A 19,659-nucleotide genomic window follows, 5' to 3' on the forward strand; every position below is an offset into this window, starting at 1 on the left:
GAACCGTTTATAATCAAAGTTCCACGTTTTAAATCCTTTTACAAATCCTTTAAAGCTAATTTTTGCATTACCCTTTGCCTTATAGGCACCCTTAATAGAGAGGGGGTAAGTTATTGTGACTGTTTTCTTACATCAGATAAATTTATGCATTTTCATCCATATTGTTTTTAAACTAATAGCAAAAGTGGAAAACAGGCAAACACACGACTTTTCAAAATATTGAAGTTGCATGTTTTACTTTAATAACAATGACTTCGAAAAAAGCAAGCCTTTTAAAACATACTCAAGCTTTTTTCGACTGAAACTCCTCAAAGTATAAAATGTCAGAATAATGGTCAATAATTAAAACTTTAATGGCGACATGCTTCGCATAATTTGTAGAGCTTATCGCTGTTTAAGCTAGCTGCTTTGGAATCCACCTACATTAAATGGAAAATCTTCTATTGTGTAGACAATAGGAGTTCGATCTGGAACTTTGATTCTAATGGCAATATATTTAATAGGCAAGCTGCACTGACAGGACAACTTTCAAAGTCACGTTCTTCCATTTCTTATTGGCCTATTTCGATCCACGAATGGGAATACACATTTCCTATCGTAGAGATTTCTATTATAAGTATGTATGTGTTGATAAGTATGTTTTAAAATGCTTGCATCACTCCAAAGCGATTTTAAATTTAATAAAATAAAAAATTCAATGTCATTTCTGCGTTCAAAGCATTGGGCTCGTCTCATTTTTTCATACTAAGGTCAGAAGCAACAGATACAAAAACAATAAACATGCCACGAACAAAACCATATGATGACCTTGAGAGATATTTTACAATAAAACTCTCTCTACTAAATATTCGTCATTAATAGATTTCTACTTGTATAGTGCAATTAAAAAATCAGTTATACGATTTGATAACAAGAATTAAATTAGACTTCATTTGTAACACCGATTTTCACAGTTTATCATATATTTCAAGAAATACTTTACATTACAATATGCTTGCATCCTCCAAAAATGTAGTAATTTTTAACAGCCTTTCTTGCCAATTTGTCCCAAACACGAACCCCCTCGTGATCCCATATAAATCTTCATAGTGTTTCAGCTTCTGAAAAAGATAGACAGCTTTAGCATGTAAACGAGAACTTGCCTGGCATTTTTAAGTAAACATTTCAACACAAACATGAAGTTCGCTGAGCGTTTCCTGATTGGTGCAAAATACAGTTCTATGTTGCAACTGCCAAGTGCAACCAACCTTTTAATCTAGCTGCAAACTAGACTTACTCCATGAGCCTCCGTTTCGCTACTGCCTCACATAACTGACGCTTTAACATGTCTGTTGTAGCGTCAGCCAAATGAGGCAGTAGCGAAACAGAGGCTCATGGAGTAAGTCTAGCTGCAAACTTTTCATATCCAGTAAAAATCAAATTCATGAAAAGGGAAGAAAGTTAAAACATAGAAGGTGATAACTAGAAACATATTTTCATAAGTGCAAAATTACATACAAAGGCAACTGTGATCCTCAAAATTACTAGTCATCTCATTCATCTTACTTTAGTGAAAATTTGTATGCGAACAAATCCTAAAGAAAAAGCTTTCTTAGTAGGGAATCATAGAAGCCCCCCTCTATCAGCCCCCATTTCCTGAATTAATATGCCCTTAGAGGGGCATACGAACATACCTTTATACCAAGCCTCATGACTCGCTTATTGTTCGCTCCACTTTTCGTTTTCTTTTCTGCACCGCTGCAAATGAGTCTGTATTCAACCTCCTTCTGTCTGAGGAGTACAAAGTTTGATTGACAGGTCTGGCATCCTTTATTCTCTCGACAACAATGCTAGGGAAGACACCCTTCTTCCCGTTCACATATCCTTCCCACCATCCATCATCCACGCCATTGTTGTCGGTGCTAGTTACATTAATCTCGTCGCCTTCTTTAAAGGAGAGTTCTTCTTCCTCCATAGCTGCGTAATCGTACAGCGCTTTTGCCACAAAAACTTTAAAAGAAAATACAGTTTATATATCTTTGCCTGACTAGATAAAACAAATTCATTGTAATTTAAGCCAGTTAGAATGTAAAATGAGATACTTTTTAAGCAAAAGACTTCGTCTGGAAGCTCCATGAGGCAGCTACAGATGAATTATTATCAACTCATCAAAAGATTTGATTGAAAGCAAAAATTACGAAACGAGTAGCATTCCTAACATAAAGCCTAACATTAGCTTTATCAATCATTTTACAACTATTTCTGAGTTGAACCTTGTAGCCACGTCCTTTGATACAAAAACTTAAGATTAGATAAAATACAGAGAGTCAAAGAGCATTTCTTCTTAACATACCGTCCTTCGTATTCAGAATCAAACATTATATGATGCTAATCCAGGCGTACAACGCAGAAGGAGTCGCCACCATCAAAGTCACCGAAAATACTTGCCATTTAATTGCAATTTACAAAGCATTTTAGACTGAATGTGTTGAAAAATAAGGTTTCACAAATACTTTTTTCTAAAATTCCTAACTAAGAAACATTCGAAGACTTACGTGCTGCTGGTTCATTTGCTGGTTTAGCCGGCTCAAGCGAAGGCTTGGGAGCAATGACCGGTTTTTTACCGGAAGATGTTGATCCGGATCCGGAACTATTAGCAGAAGGATTTCGCGAGGTTTCCTTCCAGATTTCAACGTAAGCTTCTGGCAGGTATCCACAACGCCCATTCTTATTCCGGCCCTAGAACAGACATATTTTTGATAAAGAAACTTAATTATCAGCATAAATATAAAAACCGCAGATAAGACTCGATATAATGGAAGCTATAGAAGTGAAAACAAGAGCCGGGGTTTCGTTTTGACTTCAAACAGAGCTGCATCAATCTGAGAATAAGATTGCCTTTGAGCTAAACACGAGGTCTGGATATTAGGCTAAACTCACCTTACACCAGCCATCGACATCAGTCTCTATAATTTCCAATTCCTCATTTTCAGTGATTGACAACTCTTCGTTCGAAGCAGCCTAAGATAGAAAGGTGAACATTTAAAAACCAGTGCGAGCCTTCAAGTGATGGGCAACACATGAGGGAGGGTCTTCTTTAAACAGTACCAAACATCAAAATATTGTGTCGATTTTTTCACAATAACTGATGTTCTCTGCGAATTTCCCATACAAGTTCTGCACAATGGCTTTTGATAGAAATGTTGGTAAATTCGGGAATATCTACATTATAGTCATGACACTACCCTTTAAGGCTTTACATTTTTGGAAACATGTACAGAAAAGCAGGAAAAACGAGACTGAAAAAATACATGGCAAATTCTACAAACATTTAGTAAACAAATTCAATAAGAATATTATGGATTCAAGGGCTAAACCGAATAAGCAGCTAAATTTGCTAAGTTCATCAATTCATATATTATGTTTCAATTGCTAATATAGACAAAGAAAGATATTTCCAAAAGTCCAAAACGGGGTGCTAAGACATTTTCACAACCAAATCTAACTTGGATACTAACAACTATATAGCGCAAGGAATTAACTAGATAAACACAATTCTTCATTCATTCAAACAGCTCTTAACTTGAAGGGTTTGAACACTTATGTAACTTTAGCCAATTAAAGGTAATGTGTCCAGCTAAAGCAAGCGACTCTGCGGGGGTTTTTAGAAACATGTGATTTTTCATGTCATCGCCTCAGCCATTACGGTCGTTCTGTTTATCTATCCTGCTGCGAGGTTAGCTTTTCATGTGAGCAGTTTTGCATCTCAAGAATACTAACCAATCGCAAACCGTTATTTTGATGGGTGGCTTGACAAGTTGGGTATACGCAGTCCTTTTATATGGACACATTACCTTTAAATGTCAGTTATCAAGCCTAAAAGTATAAGAAAAATATATCGAAAAAAAACAGAAACCAACCTGAAATGAATAAAGGGCTACGGCCTGTAGGACCTTATGGCTTGGAATTGAATTGGATGATACTTCATCGTCAGAGAAATCCGGTTCTTCTAAATCATCCCAATCATCAATCTCATCATCAAAATCACTTTGATCATTATCTTAAGGGGAAAAATCATATCCATAAGATAGTATTAAAACTGTGCTTCAGGTATGAGATAAACACTTAACTCAAAAGCTAACAACTTAGTCAAAGAGCTTATACAAACAGCACCGAGGGTGTCCTGTCAAAATGATGAATAGAGGATCCCCACTTGAAGAGAAGAAAGGATAAAAGTGCTTAACAAAGATAAAACCCGAAGAATTTTTGTTAGAGTAGTTTCTAGCTAGTTAATTCAGTCAGAAATTAGTGATCTGAAATCGAGAGTTACTTTATACTTCCAAATGGTTTGAAAAAATTATAGATTTCTCAATAACCATGAAAATCCAAAAGATTCATGTATATATAGCTTAATTTTGCTCAGTTTTCAACCTCTGAATACTAATTTTACTCCAAATGGAGTTTTTTTACAAATGTCAATCTTTGAGTGTGTACCTAATGTTGATGAGTGTAATGGCATAATTTTGAAGATGAATTTATGACGCAAGCAACGAAGAAAGGGAATAACCTGACGATAACAATTTTACCCTCCATCATACTGTTAAACTGGATTATAAAATGCAGCGAACAGATTATTCGAAATACAATTTTTTTACCTCATCACTAACTTATTTGCCTTCACAAAAATTGACTTTCACATAACCCTATTTTAACATCCCTATAAACGAGCACTGTATTCACACGTACTTATTACTCACATTTCGTATCAATTTAAATGTCGTTAGACGTTAGATGTAAACGAAATTAGATAGGGGTGAACACTGACCTTGGTCGTCGTTTTCGTTCTCCTCCTCAGCGTCGTCACCGTTTTCAGCACTTGCACTCTGGAGCCACTCATCCACATTGACTAAAAATGACAACAACGTAAGCAAAGCTCGAGTCGAACACTACAAGAATTCTGCAAAGTTCTCATTAAAGGTTCAGAATTCTTATAGGTTTTTAGGATATTTGTAGTTAGAAAATTCGTAAATTAAGCTTTTACTTATTTCTTTCGTGTTAATTTGACTATTAGCTGTAAATATGTTAACTTCCATTGCCAAAGTAAAACAAATTGTTTTGACTCCATTGCATTGGGAAGAGTCCAAAATGTTATTGCAACAAAAATCAGCTGATTTCTTTCTCGCAATTTCTCTTCTACGAATTGTTTTATGAACCAGCCAGCTTGAGCTTTTTATTGATAAAATCTACTTACTTCCTGCTTCTCGTAAGATGTCTATCCTTGCTTCAGCCTTGATCTTAATAATCTACAAACATAGATTAACGAGGTGTATTAAATTAAAATAAAAACCATAACTTGAAACTACAAACAAAATTCTAGATACTTTCGAAAGAAAACCAGCAATTTTCTTTTCAGATTAATATTAATGTACAATTCAAAAAGCCAGGCCAGATAAGAGCATTTGTGTCAATATTTCTAAAGATTAGGGTATACATTACAGGAAAAAACCCCTTCCCGAAAATGGGGGAGGCAAAATCGTATGAGTGTGCAATTAACCCACAGATTTATGCAAGAAGATGTTGCCCCCCGAATGATGCCAATGGCCAGTATTCCCGCAAAGGATTTCTTAATCCCAGGCAAAATCTTGAGAAAAAGTTCGGGTGTTTATTTGGCAATGATTAAAGAGTAACATACGAGAAAAAGAAAAGCCTGGAAACAAATGGTCATTAGCCACTCAAATGTCAGCAGTGGATATAGGAAATAGACGATAAGAGCTTGGAATCAATTAAAGATAAGATACAGTCAAATTGCTGTTGGCTGCATATTTACCTCTGCGTGCCGAATATCTTCCATTATGGCATCTCTGCTTTGTTCAACAGGTATACCATCAGCCTGGCTCACCTTGTATGCACGAAATCAGAAATCAGTTAAAATCAATAACAAACAAGAAAGTATTAAAATGGTCGGGATGACGATATAACTGCAAAAACGGGCTCCTAAATTGCCAAGGCTTTCACTCAGACTACTATCTGAGCGCCATTGCCGTAAAATTTTAAACTAGGGCATCTAAAGTAGCAATTACGACACTGGTGTCAAAACCAACAAAAGAAAGTAGCATTTTAGGACAAAATAAGAGAGAATTTTGTTGCGGAAAGAGGATTTTTTGGCAAAGACAAGATGTGTAGGACGATAGCATCCTCGCTTGGAAAAATAAATGGGAAAATTCGTCTAGTCTTGTTCTGTTTTTACGGTCATAGCCAAAACTCAAGACTGGAAATATCTAAGCGCAGTCAGCTTTTTTGCCAAGCGTATTTTTTATTAGAAAGCTCATAAAAACATTGAATACTGCTCTGCTGGTAAGCGTCGCATAATCAAGACAGCTTACGTTTGAAGAGAATCGATGCTACTATTAGGTGTTTATCTATCGCCAGACGTACCTTATCTGACTCAACACTGGCTCTTTCCAGTGCTTGCAGGGCGGTCGACTTTTTCCTTATCGTTTTCAGTGCCTTTGCCAGTCTCAGCGTCCATTTGCGCGCCTCTTTGTTCAAATGATGACCAGCCGTGAAGTCTTCTGATAGTGATTTCACCTAATTGACGTAATGAAGCCTTGTCAATTAATAGTGGAAGACACAGTTATCAGAAAAGTGAAAATGTGAAACATGTAAAACTAGAGGGTATTGGTTATGGGTTTTAAAAAGAAAACCAGATGGGTGTCGAACTCAGCAGAAGTGAGTATAAAGGCCAAAAAACCATTCCTAAACTTGCACTGGATAAGCGTAGTATAAAATTTATATGCATGCATCTTTTAAATAACTTTCCAATGTGAAACAAGAAACTGAAAACAAAGCCTTCCAAAATATTATTTTGCTAATCCCCATGTTAAGTGATTAAATGGCATTTGGGTTTAAACTGTGTATTATTGCTCTTTCAATTTAAGATTTGTTTGTTACTTAAAGTTTTAAAGTTTATATCAAAACAAGAAATGTCCTCAAAATTTCTGCTTAAAAAGCCAAAAAGTCCAAATTTATGTAGTAGGCCAAAAACAAAGTTTGGCCTGGATAAACAAAACTGTCAACCCTGTGAAGGATTTTCGATGTGCAGCGAGGTGTGGCTGGAATAAAAGCAGGTGGAGCTGAAGTCTCCTTGATGCTTTGAGTGAAGCTGATTTTTGCAGCCCTGTGCAAAACATGTTTGCAAAACAGACTTTAATTCAGAAACTGAAACCGATATAATAATTCAATTCAAAACTTCGAATCATATTGAGATATTAGCTTCTTTCATTGACTTTAAGCGTATTAAGAAAACATAAAAATTTTCCGTGAAAGTATATGAACCACGAATTTTCAAGATAGTTTGAAGCTTATTAAAATATTATGAAACAAAAGCAGCAAAAATAGAGCCCTGTAAACATTCTCTATTTCAAAAATTTTGCCTTGACTGGTCCATCACATCTACCAAGAACAATTTCAAACGGTAAAAGAATTATGACAGTATTTGATATCAATCCAAATGGAAGAAATAATACGAAAAAAAGCTTACTTTGTCGCCTTGAGAGGATTGAAATTCGTAACTTAAACATTTCGTAAAAACCGGATTTAGGCGAAGGAAGAGTTGCATGGCGTGGGCTCTTTGAAGCTGGAAAACAAACCGTAATGTATGCTAATGATGCTAAATATGATAAAATATGCACTCATATGCAGTAATGAAATATTACAAGGTCATATCTTCGAATTGGCCAGAAAGTAGAACAATTTTATCAGCAGGAGAACAATATTTATCAACGATTATAAACTAAAAAGAAATAAAAAGGTTTAAGTCTGCAGAAACCAAAATACGATTTAATATAGGGGATCGACACTGGAAAAGAAATTGAATAAAGTCTCAAAGAGTGCGGAATATCGAGCAAAAACTAAAAATCACTAGCCAAGAATTGTAAACTATAGAACAAATTTTGTTTAGTATGAGAAGAGGAATGAAGATATCGAGACTTTTTTATATTACTAATTTTAGATCTTGTAGAATTTCAATACAGTAGGTTCCCGCAAATAAAAAACCACTTTCTAAATTGAGGCCTCAGAACGTTTCTTATTTTAAGCTACCTTTTTATAATCAGGGTAAAAGTTTCTTATATATAGGTTACACATTTTTTAAATAAGCAACTAAGCTGAATTATGCCAAATTATGTTATTTATTATTAAAAGAAGCATGAACTGTTACAGTATTTTTCGGTACAGTACTTGTTATAAAAAAACAAATCTTTACTTTTAATAATTTTGATTCTGTTTGAGAACACTACATTGCATTACAAAATTTAGGGGATTATTTTTTGGCATAGAGGAATAAAGTATGACGGATCTGAAAATAAGAAACATTTCGATTTCGGACCTAAAATTGGTTCTTATAAAAGGAGCCCTTTCGAAAGAATTTGAGGCTGGTTTCTTATACAAGGGGGTTTCTTATACGCGGGAACCTACTGTATATTGTGTTAAAACTAGGATTTAAATATGGCCTTTTCGAGGATTGGGGTTTTGTATTAAGTATTAGGGATACGGTGATTTATGGCTTGATTTTTAGCATGCAGGTCCACATCAGCCAACAAAAGACTGCATCAGTCAACAAGAGGCTGCATCAGTCAACAATAAGCTTCAACAAGAGGCTGCCAATTAAACACACCTGTGTAGCTTCTTCGCGCAGTTCCCGCATCCCTTTCTCGCTTCGCGAACAGGTTTCCACTTCGAGAGTCGTCAATGTTTTGAAATAATCTTTAAATTTTTCGTATATATTCCCATCTTGCAACTGTGTAAAAACAATCAGCAGGAGGCATTATTATTATCATTATTTTTAAAAGAACATTGCAAGGAAAAATCGTTAGACGACATTGTAAAAGACCTTATCAAAATTTGCTGCCGAGGAGTCAAGAAATTTTCGAGCTCTTACCGAATTTTTCATCTTCAATCCAAAAGATGATCGTTAGAATATTGGCAAACATAGCTACTTTTTTAACAGAATACTATAATTTTGCCCAGCTTCGAAATTCCGAAGAAATTTGCGCTTTGAGCCTGAACTAACTAAAGTATTCTTGTTTGATTCAATCAGATATAGTTTCAGGGAAACATCGCCGGCCCTCAAATTGAAACACTCTTTTTGGAAAGAAGATAAAAGTTCATCGTGCGATTCTCCCTTATAAACACGCAGAACAGGCAACTGCTGAAAAATGGGACATAAATATGTGAGCTGAAGCTGAGCAATATTCCTTTAATACTCTTAAAAGTTGGACGATTCTGAGCTTGATAATTCTTAAAAAAAATATTCTTATAAGCAAGAGTGTATTATTGCTATAATCGGTTGGACATCTAAAATGAATAATTTAAATTAACAAACAGCGAATCAATAAGGAAGATGAAAGTTATGAACTCACAGCAATCAGCTCCGGTAGATCCGTAGAATAATATCTTTGGCAATGGGCGTTAACAGCAGCTAAATCTAATAGATAGTCGTTTCTTGTAACAGTTACACGTTTCTCGCATAGTTCCTTTCTTTCTTGGATCTAACAGAGAAACACAACGAGTTGAAAAAGATATTATTTTGATAATATAAAACTTCGGTTTATTTTGCAGACAAATCTGGCATATGAGTAGGGAAAAATCATAAAATAACATGGATTTTACTCAAATTCCTAGCTATATCATATTATATTGTACAGCACGCACGCTAGTATATTTAGGAAAAATCATAGCAGCAAATCAGAAAAACATAAAGATCTTGCTGGTTTGTGTCTAGAAATTCGAAGGTTTACAGTTAAAAAACCCTGTGTGTCGGTAACGACCCCTAATGGAAATATGTGGACTTTCATGTACAGCTTAGGTCCAGTTACACAGTACCGGATACATTTACACTGGATTATTTTCCTTTCCGTATAGGGCTGCAGTTTCATAGAACCTCAGTAATCTAACCCCGGATAGAATGGGATATACCCCTGGCCCTCAACTTCACATTCCATAACATCAAGATAAAAACGGGAACTTATTTTATATTGATAACATGCCACTGTGAGAATTCCCATGCCCTGTCGCTGCTCAGCCTCCCTCAGGAGAGGTGGTCAAATTAAAAAGTACAACTCAACAATAAAAACAATCCCTTCCGGTTTCAAAGAAAAAATGGTTGTACTGAGCCTCTATATATAAAGCAGCGTGAAACGAATCTCATGAGAAAAGTAATCTATGAGTCCGGAACTGAAAACAGCGCCCGGTTCTAGGCTTATACCCGGTTACATGATTCTTAAATGTATAATTCAATTTGAAATAAAGCACCTTGAGCGTCGTGGTTTCAAGAACAAGCTGTTTATAAAAGACAACATGCTGTTCGTAATAAAAATGCATAAAGCAATAAACGGGTTGTTCTAATCAACTGTCAATGGATATGAACAAAGACATAAATAACGAGCACTTATGTATGCGGACACAAGACTTAAAGCATCTGGAAAAATTCTCACTTTCTGAACATTCTTCTCGGCTTTGGCCTTTGACTGAAAAAATTTAATCTGTCCTTTCTTAAGTCTAAAAATTGAGATAAAAAGAAATCTATTAGTTTGAATAATTACATTAAGAGATTGAGTGAATGAAAGGTTTTCACCAGCTACCTAGCTATTTACAGAACTACAAAGAGCTCTTTATTTTCAAACGAAAGAGATTTACGAAAAATATTTGTTTGATTTAAATGAACTACAGAATAATAGCAAGGTTTGAAATTTTCACAGTTTATAGCAAACACAAATTGAATGAAATTATTGCACACATCAACACAAACAAATTACAGATAAAGCTCTAGCAAAAAATGGAACAGGAGCATCAAATAATCTTTTGAATTCTTAGATACTCACTGGCTACAGCATTTTAAGGATATGCTTTTCCAAAAATATTTTTACCCTTGGTTGGTTGGTGTTCAATTAAAAGCTTCAAACATACACCTTGATAGCTCAAGGTTGAAATTTCTTAAATCAAGCTTATTTTATCGAGTCTTTACTGTAACATAAAGAAAGTCTCAATTTCACAGAAAATATACTGAGGTTGGAATAAACAAGAATAAAGGGTCATTCTAAACACTGAAGCGGGCTCAAAGGAGCAGGTAGTTCCTAGCCTGCGTCACAGACCATCACCACTGATGGTCTGTGACGCAGGCTAGTAGTTCCTCTTAACAACTTTGTATCATAGCTCTACATAGGGCATTGTATCATAGGCAGTATCCTAATGTTAAGCGTACAAAGCAAAGCATCCTTTCAAATATGACAAGAAAAAGCAAAAAATACAATGTTCAAAATGACTTAAAGAAAGGAGACCAGACTGGAAATAAAAATGTTACAAAATTTTCTATTTTTGGACCTGAGGTTTTCAGAGAGAAGCTGCTGAGGCACAGTAAAACATATAATGGTTCAATTAAAAAAATTAGGAATTAATAAAGACTTATAAAACAGGCCTTGCCCGGAAAGGTGCCTAGAGCGTGCCTAAAAAGCCCCGGAGAGCGATTTATATAGCCCTTCAAAACGTAAAAACAATACTAACACGGAGCAAAATAAATTGTTGACATTTGTTGAATAAACTTGATCAAGCATAAACAATCTTCCTAACAGACGACAATATTATGATTTGCATAGGATTACCCCTAGAGAAAAAAATTCAGCAAATTCAATGTTGGGTTTTCGATACCATTTTTAATCTAAAAAACCCTCTAATAGCCACCAAGGACACAGGCGATCAGGCATATTTTCCAGCAGCTTTATTTGATTTTCGAGCAAGCGTTAATCTTCTTTTGAAGTATTGTTTTCTGTTTTTTCTTAATAACTTAAAATCCTTGTGCAAATCAGCGATCAGATTTCCGCCCAAATTATCGCATTGCTTTTCAGTTTTCATTTGCTTTTGCGAGTAGTAGATGTTCTAGCGTTTCTTATAGAATTGATAAAAGGAAACAAAGTTAATTGTTCGACTTAAAGCTATGCATTTTGATGAAACAATATGTGAAGCTGAACATAAGAGTAGTGATACTGACAGTGATAAAAGCTCAAGAATGATGGCAACTTACATATCTAGAGGATGCTCTCAAGGAAATTTCATTTAGAGGTGTGAAATAGAATGCCAAGAGTTTCTAAGGGGCTCTTTTTATAGAGCACCTCAATTTTGCTTAGAGCAAGGTCTGATTAAATCTAAGAATAATCAATGTTATCCTCAAGGCTTATTGTAGAATGTTTGGAGTGAAGGACACTGAGAATGATATGAATAAAGGTGCTATCAACTTATTCTTCACTGTAAGAGATAAAGTTAACATGAAATAAGCAATTATTGTATCAATAAATAAGCAATTAATGTGAGCTCACTTCTCATTTGCATCTTCAGCTTGACCCCTTGTTTGCACTGCTAACTTATGCAGATCAGAGTATGTTTTATGACTCTAAAATTCAGATAAACATCATAAAATAAACACAATACAAAAGGTTTATATCAAGCATTTGCAACGATATTATTCAAGCATTGGCAAAATAGCTACTCAGTTAAAGAAGTGTTTTTTTATCCAATCAACCCTTCATACTGGGAATGTACCTTTGAATATAGACTGTTGGTAAATAGCATCCTCCTCCAGCAAATCTCTGGATTTTTGAAAACAAACCATCAATAATGGTAATGAACATCTATCAACATCTAGTAATGAACAGCCAATACCACATTTGGATTTGAAAGTGGAACCCAACAGATATAGCTCATACAGAAACGAATATTAAGCTTTTGGATGAAAAACCTATGATTAAACAATATAATTGGTGCATAAGAGTGCAAACCCAGTAAAATGGTGTTTCAATCTTCTCACATGCAGTTTCCTTACATAATCTTTAGAAGTTTTCTCAATAAAGCAAAAGCTAACGGTACAACTGCATATTTCTGTAAGCTTTGCAGAGACATCAAGTCAAGGCAGCAACCATGTGTTCTCCTGCATTCTTTCACTAGGTAAATGTGATGGTCAACAAAATGTTGTGCAACCTATCTAAAAAATGTACCAAGGATCGTAGAGCATATTACTGATTGAGGAAGCTAAAACGTTTTTGGGGACTAAAGATGCTAAAAATCATGAGCAAAAAGCAAGAAATTATTTGGGAGGGGGGACTATAGCCTCCTTAACCCACCACTTCTGCTTTCCCTGCATAACACTCAAGAAAAACTTGAGCTGCAAGACTCCTTGCAGGCCCTACCAGAAAAGTACTATCATTCAGTGCTTCTTGCCATGAGACTTTTAAATTAGTGATGATACATTTGAATATTTCAACAACATGTCAAGAAAAGTATAGAAACACCTTTCGTACTTCCAATTTCTGATATAATCAGCAATTAAGGTGTCTATTAGACCACTTACTTTTGATAACTCTTGTACTGATTCTTGAAGCTCCTCTTGTAGCTTGTCAGCCAACAGGTTGCACTGTGATGAAATGAAAAATTGGCAATTCATCTGGACCCAAAACAGTGATATAAATACAGGAAAAGTTTTCCAATTTTATGAAACATAAAGCTAGCAAAAATAACAGTATTTCTAGTTCTGATAAACAAGTATAAACAGCAATTTTTAGTTTAATAACATATTTTGGAAACATACTTTTTATAAAATATAGGGACTTACATTTTTTGTAGTAACTGTTCTTGCAGCCTTGACAGTCTTTGCATTTTCTGTAATATTTGCTAAAATGTTTTGTGACATGGCAAGCCTTGAATTTGCAGTTGCATCTGTTTCTTCTAGAATTTTTCTCCATAATCCAAACGGAGTTCTAGAATAGGAGAAACAAAAAAATTATCAACGTTGTACCGAACTAAAAACAAAATGAAGAGACAGCTATGATAAAACACCTAGTATTTACTAAAAAGCTAAAGATGGGCCACTCTTGTGAACCAATGGGATTGATTCCCTTTTGGAGATGAAACATATCTCAAGCAAACAAAATAGCAGTGGTAGTAAATACTTTTGATAAAGTTGTGGTAGGATAGTTCTGATAAAGTTGTATGAAATTTACCTTGTCTTTAAATGCTTATTTACAACAATTTATACAAACCTGGCTAATGTCTTTGTGTCACTGGATTCATTATCTTTGGGCATAAACTTTGCTGAAAATTGTGCAGCTAATCTTTGCAATGCCTGTAAAACATTTGGAAATTACCATAATCAATGCTGAATAATTGTGTATCTATTAAACTAGTATCTTGGCAAGGGAAGAGCTGTGTAAGGCTACTTTAAATATTGCTCAGATTTAGTCATTGAGCCAATATGCAAAAAAACAATTTATCTGGTTATAATTTATCTGCAGTATTAGCTATCAAATCATTTCTTTGATTATGTTTTCATGTAATTATTTTCAAGTCTACTAATAGCAGCCATTAAGTTGCCCACATCCCCTGTGGCATGACCCCTTAGAAGTCACATGAATCCTAAGTTATGAAACATTATCCAGGAAACAGGAAGTATTACATCCACAATTGAGCTTTAACATCCATCATAACTAGCTGATAGATTGAAGACAGGATGTAAAAAGCTGTTTTGTAAGATATATTATTAAAAATTAGTTTAAATGGCCACTTTCTGGCATTATGAGATGAAAGCAAAGAAAAGAATAAGTTACCTGTCCATATTCTTTTTCTATTGCTGCCCGAGTTTTGCTATAGTTTCTTGAAAAGAGAGAGTAAATATCAACTAAATATGTTTTATTCAACCCAACCAAAGTCCTAATCTGTATCCTTTGATGAAAACTTCATGGTTAAAAGAGCATCAGGGATTCAAGTATTTTCCAAATAGGCCCTGCCTGCAAATAATCCTCTGAACTTGATACTACAATGTTATTGATATGCATAAACATAAATAGGATCATAGAAATTATTTTACAAATTCTTTGAAACCGAAGTCAATATAATTTCTTATCTACAAAGATTCCCTGTAATGTTTTCCCTTGAAAATAGACACCAGGGTATGTTGATTTACAAATGCCTAATAAATGGGTAGATTGTTAAAAGTGCAGCATTTACTGACTTGTCTGCTGTTGGAACTTGATACCTGCTGCAAATACAGAACTATAAACTGCTATGAACAGTACTTTAGTTTGCCAATTATAACAATATTGTACTAAGTATTAATTCATTTGTTAATGCTGATTATTGTAGCTTATTGTAGTTTGTAGCTTAAAGGCAATCTGTCACGACGTTGATTGATTATAAGAACAAAGGGATTTTTTATTGTTTCCAGTCCCCCTTTAATTTATCGCATTGTAAAAAATATGGCGGAGCGCTGGAATCATGTTTAGGCTATTGTTCCATCTATTGTTCTCGTTAACCAATCCACAACAAGACAGATTGCCTTTAAAGTATTGTTATTGTTTTATATGGAATGAAAATTCACTGTATACCCAACACTGTCTTATTTCAAAACACATATAGTTGGAGTAGCAGCTTTCATGCAGTCTGTTCTACAGCTAGCAAAATCAATTTTCCCTACTTATTTAAACAATCATTCCTTTTTCTGCAAAATAATCATAAATCAACTTACTTAATATCTTCAAGAAGCTCATGTTCCAATTGCTGCTTTTGCTGGAGTTTTGATTTTTGTTCATTTAAGACATTTTTCAAATGTGCCTCAAGCTTGGACTAGAAATGAAATCAGAGCTCAATAAATGTACAGGTCTATAATTCGATAAAACATTTAGCAAGTAATAACTGTATAACTTGATTAAAAAATTTTCTTAGCAACATCTAGAATGCAGATATACAGTATACGTCTTATAATTTACTTAACATTCTTGCATAATTCATATATTGATATAATGGCCGTCAATATATCATCTTCCACAAGAATACAATAGATGCAACTTTGTGTATTTTGTTTAAAAAAACACACTATTCGGAATTAAACATTGAAAAAATTGGCTTACACAGAAATGAGGCATGATGGATTTGCCACAATATTTACATCATGAAACTAGTCTAATAAGGTCGTGATCTGTTAATATTTATAAACAATTCTCTTGATATAACAGATAAGGACATAGGACCTTGAAAAGACTCAAACCGATCAAATTATCCAAAAATTCGACAATATGCTGTCATGAAAGGCGCTGATCCTGGTTACACAATGGATATTTGACACTACGGAATCAGAAACACCTTTTGCATGAGAACCAGGGTTAACTCAAAGAAACAAATAGTAAGATTCGTTAAAATTTTCAATCGAAACCCAATCTTCGTCCTTGAATAAAATATATCTTTACCTACCTTTCTCTGTAAAATTGGGGGCGGCTGCTTTGCCATTTCAGAACATCTTGGGCTTTACTCGAACACCTTTGCCCCTCTTCACATCACCAACTGTTTCGCTTTACCTTCTTAGCCTCCAAAACACTCGACCTCGTTTTGAGTTTACGCCGGGCCAGAATTTTTCAGTCTATCAACATTTTCTCAATTTTTTCAATTCAATCTTCAACGATAATAACGAAGTGCAACAAAGTACAGTGCCACTGTTTTCGCAGGTACGAGTCCTGCCCTAGTCGTATCACTCCCTCGCATTCCTACCATAAAGGCTTTTAAATTTTCTGATCATAGTAACGGCTATGTGGTTGGGTTTTTCAAGGTCTTATATAGTGTGGTCTAGTCCACTAATGACTTATATGAAAATGTTTTCCAAAACCAAATGAGGTTTTTTTTCGTCAAAATTTAATTTTATTGTCTTGAATGAAAAGAATGTTTTAAAAGAACTCTAAGTTCAATAAACTCGATAATGCATCGTGTACAAATGAACTTCTCTGTATAATAAGAAAGAGGCAGATGACATTTGTTTGCCATATATAGAGAAAAGACATATATAGACAAAAGTTAAATAGTAAAGCACGGGGAATGCTCCACAGAAATTTTTGAAAATGATGGTTGCTAAAATTGCTATGGTGTCTAACCTACGGAGGTCAGGGGGGGGGGGCAAAAAACCCCTCTGTAGAGCTAAACTGCTATTTTGTCGGAAAACCTCTGGTCTTGTCGAAAATTCAACATGCTTATCTATGTTTATCTAATTGCCATGTTTTGATAGAAAATAATTTGAAGTTAAATAAACATAAGAATATCTGAAAATATCAAAAGATTTATCTATTTCAGTTCCAATGTCGTTATATGATGTTAAAATTTACGATAAAATATAAATGCTTTTTTAGATTTTATGTCGGAAAATATAATGAATTTTCCAATCTATGCGATTGTCTGGTGGCTGTTACCATAATGCATAAAAATGAAAATTTCTTAGAAATTCTCAATTTTTAGAAAATGGAAAGCGTTTAATTCATTAACTAAATTCGATCACCACCGACACACTATTGCAAATAGATGCGCATGCCATAGTGTAAACTTGTATGACATACATATTGCTGTTTGTTGCCCTGTTGCAATCACATCTTTTAGGAACATTCAGAAGCTGTTTACTTCTTTAGCCCAAGCCCACAAAGAAGACAAATTCTTAACAAAAATATATGACTCGATCTGCTTCTACCTTACTTTTATCATTATTGTCTCTAAGATCCCGTTTACATTGTCCCGTGCAAGTTTGGAACCGTGACAAAACTGTCGCGGTTCGCCCTTCCGTTTACACTAACACTGTGGAACCGTGACGATTTTGCTTTGCTATCCGGAACAGTTTTTGACCCTGCTTTGAAAGCGAACGAATCTTGTACCGTCACGGTTCCGTTTTTAACACCTATCCGAGACGATTTTGTCACGGATTCACAAAGAGGTCTTTTGTATGGCTGTTTCAGGTAATCGAGGCTTTGATTGTGGCGTAACTACGTTGTAAAATTCTGAAGAAATTTTGAAGAGAAGACGACCACAGAAAAGGCTTGTATTGTTTCCCAGTCCAAGCCTTGATTGGATCTTGCAGTTTGGTAGTCTAAAATAATACTGAAAATTAAAGCCACCTTGTCGTTCGTTCAAGTAAAGTTTTTATCGGCCTTTCACTCTATTTAAACTCTCAATAAAAATTCGATTGTTGACTTCGACGGCAAAATAAAAGCCTTGGTTGACTAAATACAGCTTCTTCTAAACAATGTTCTACCACTAAATTAAGGTCGTACCGGTACAGTGTAAACGGAACGGCTAAACGGAATAATTTGGAACCGCGACAGTGTAAACACTTGCGAACCGTAACGGTACAAAAGTGTCCCGGGACAGTGTAAACGGGGTCTAATATAAGGGCCCCTAAAGGCAAGGGTCCCGGGGTCAGTGACCCCCTTGACTTCCCTCTCCTTAGCACTGCTCATGACCGTTGATGCCTGCCCCAGGCATGGCACTAAAAAAGAAAAGGAATAATGCTTTGAGGAACCGTAGTAATACATAGTTAGCATAGCCGTTTACAGCTAAATTGACAGTATTCTATTTGTGTGGAAATACACAGCAAGTGACCAAGGCCGCGGAGAGGATTGATGGGCCACAGGTCAAGACGAAAGACAATGCATGTAAAGCATGCCTTAGGCAGATGCTTCAAGGGGGTATTGGAATGCTCCCCAGGAATTTTTGAAATAATGGTTGCTGAATTGCTCCGGTAGCTATTTTGGTTGCTAAAATTGCTATAGTGGCCAAACTGTTCTGGTGGCAGTGGCGTAGATAGAGGGGGGTCAGAGGTGGCAAATACTCCCCCCTGTAGAGCTAAACTGCTATATTGTCGGAAAACTTCTGGTCTTGTTGGAAATTTAACACGGTTGTCTATGTTTACCTAATTGCTTTGTTTTTATATGAAAGAATTTAAAGTTAAATAAACATGAGAATATATGAATATATCAAAAGATATATTTTTTTAGTTCCAATGTTGTTATATTATGTTGATATTGAGGGGATTAAAATAAATGCTTTTTAGATTTTTGTCGGAAAATCTAAATTTCTCACCCCTCCTGTGAATTTTCCTATATACGCCATTGTCTGGTGGCTATTTATTACTTCTGTTTGCTGTTTGATATAATTTGAGCATAACTGATATCTTCACACCATAATGCATAAAAATGAATTTTTTTTAGAAATTTCAAAAGTCTTAGAAAATGGAAAACGTTTAATTCGTTAACTAAATTTGATCACCACCGACAGACTGTTGCAAATAGATGCGCATGCCATAGTGTAAATCTGTATGACATACATATTGCTGTATGTTGCCCTGTTGCAATCACATTTTTTGGTTACATTCAGAAGCTTTTAAGCTTATTTAGCCCAAGCCCGCAAAGATAAGAAATTTTTAACAAAAATATCTTTATCATTCAAGCAATCAAAGATTCAAACTGCCTCTACCTTATTTCATTCAGAGACTTTTGCATTATTGTCTCTATTAATGACAGTTTGTTGTAATGGAGAGGCTGGATTATTACTTAGAAAATATTTTGATTGAGTTATTATTTATAGGCTCTTATAGCCAAGGGCCCCCAGGTCAGTGACCCCCCTGACCCCTCCTCTCCTCAACACTGCAAGTGACCCAATGATGTAATGAATAGTTTGTTGAATATTGACTATATTACAGACACCACTACAAGGCACGAACTGTAGAAGTTTTATGACTGCAACTAGTATGCGGGGTTCGGCGTAATATGACCAAAGACGTCCAAAATGGAAAACGAGGTCTATGATTATAGCGTGAATATATTTCGTAGATAA

The 19,659-nt window shown here is 35.1% G+C and overlaps 1 protein-coding gene across 2 annotated transcripts; it reads right to left on the bottom strand.

Moving 5' to 3' along the window:
* Nucleotides 1-435: 435 nt before the first annotated feature.
* On the bottom strand, nt 436-16,515 carry LOC135686422 (F-BAR and double SH3 domains protein 2). Of its 2 annotated transcripts, none has more exons than XM_065202648.2 (20): nt 16,267-16,515; nt 15,545-15,642; nt 14,628-14,673; nt 14,064-14,146; nt 13,637-13,781; nt 13,376-13,438; nt 12,348-12,421; nt 10,473-10,536; nt 9,399-9,527; nt 8,654-8,776; nt 7,520-7,615; nt 6,415-6,567; nt 5,807-5,878; nt 5,231-5,282; nt 4,805-4,885; nt 3,900-4,039; nt 2,920-3,000; nt 2,535-2,718; nt 1,674-1,989; nt 436-1,097 (listed from the first exon to the last, which is right to left on the bottom strand). In XM_065202648.2, the coding sequence occupies exons 1-19, from the start codon at nt 16,300-16,302 to the stop codon at nt 1,688-1,690; spliced, it is 2,022 nt and encodes a 673-aa protein (XP_065058720.2). In that variant the 5' UTR covers nt 16,303-16,515; the 3' UTR covers nt 436-1,097; nt 1,674-1,687. The 2 variants fall into 2 exon arrangements, with proteins under 2 accessions (XP_065058720.2, XP_065058719.2); XM_065202647.2 differs by having other exon boundaries at nt 447-1,100; nt 16,267-16,509.
* Between the last annotated feature and the right edge of the window lie 3,144 nt (nt 16,516-19,659).

The sequence above is a fragment of the Rhopilema esculentum genome, chromosome 6 (assembly GCF_057945365.1).
Source record: "Rhopilema esculentum isolate cy_ngs chromosome 6, ASM5794536v1, whole genome shotgun sequence".
NCBI lineage: Eukaryota > Metazoa > Cnidaria > Scyphozoa > Rhizostomeae > Rhizostomatidae > Rhopilema > Rhopilema esculentum.

Excerpts from the sequence above, each read along its gene's own strand:
- LOC135686422 (XM_065202648.2), bottom strand. The coding sequence starts at position 16,302 with ATGGCAAAGCAGCCGCCCCCAATTTTACAGAGAAAG. Across the intron at positions 10,537-12,347 it reads GCTGAAGATGCAAATGAGAA|ACTTAAGAAAGGACAGATTA; the intron begins GTGAGCTCACAT and ends CTCAATTTTTAG. Across the intron at positions 5,283-5,806 it reads AAGATATTCGGCACGCAGAG|ATTATTAAGATCAAGGCTGA; the intron begins GTAAATATGCAG and ends CTATGTTTGTAG.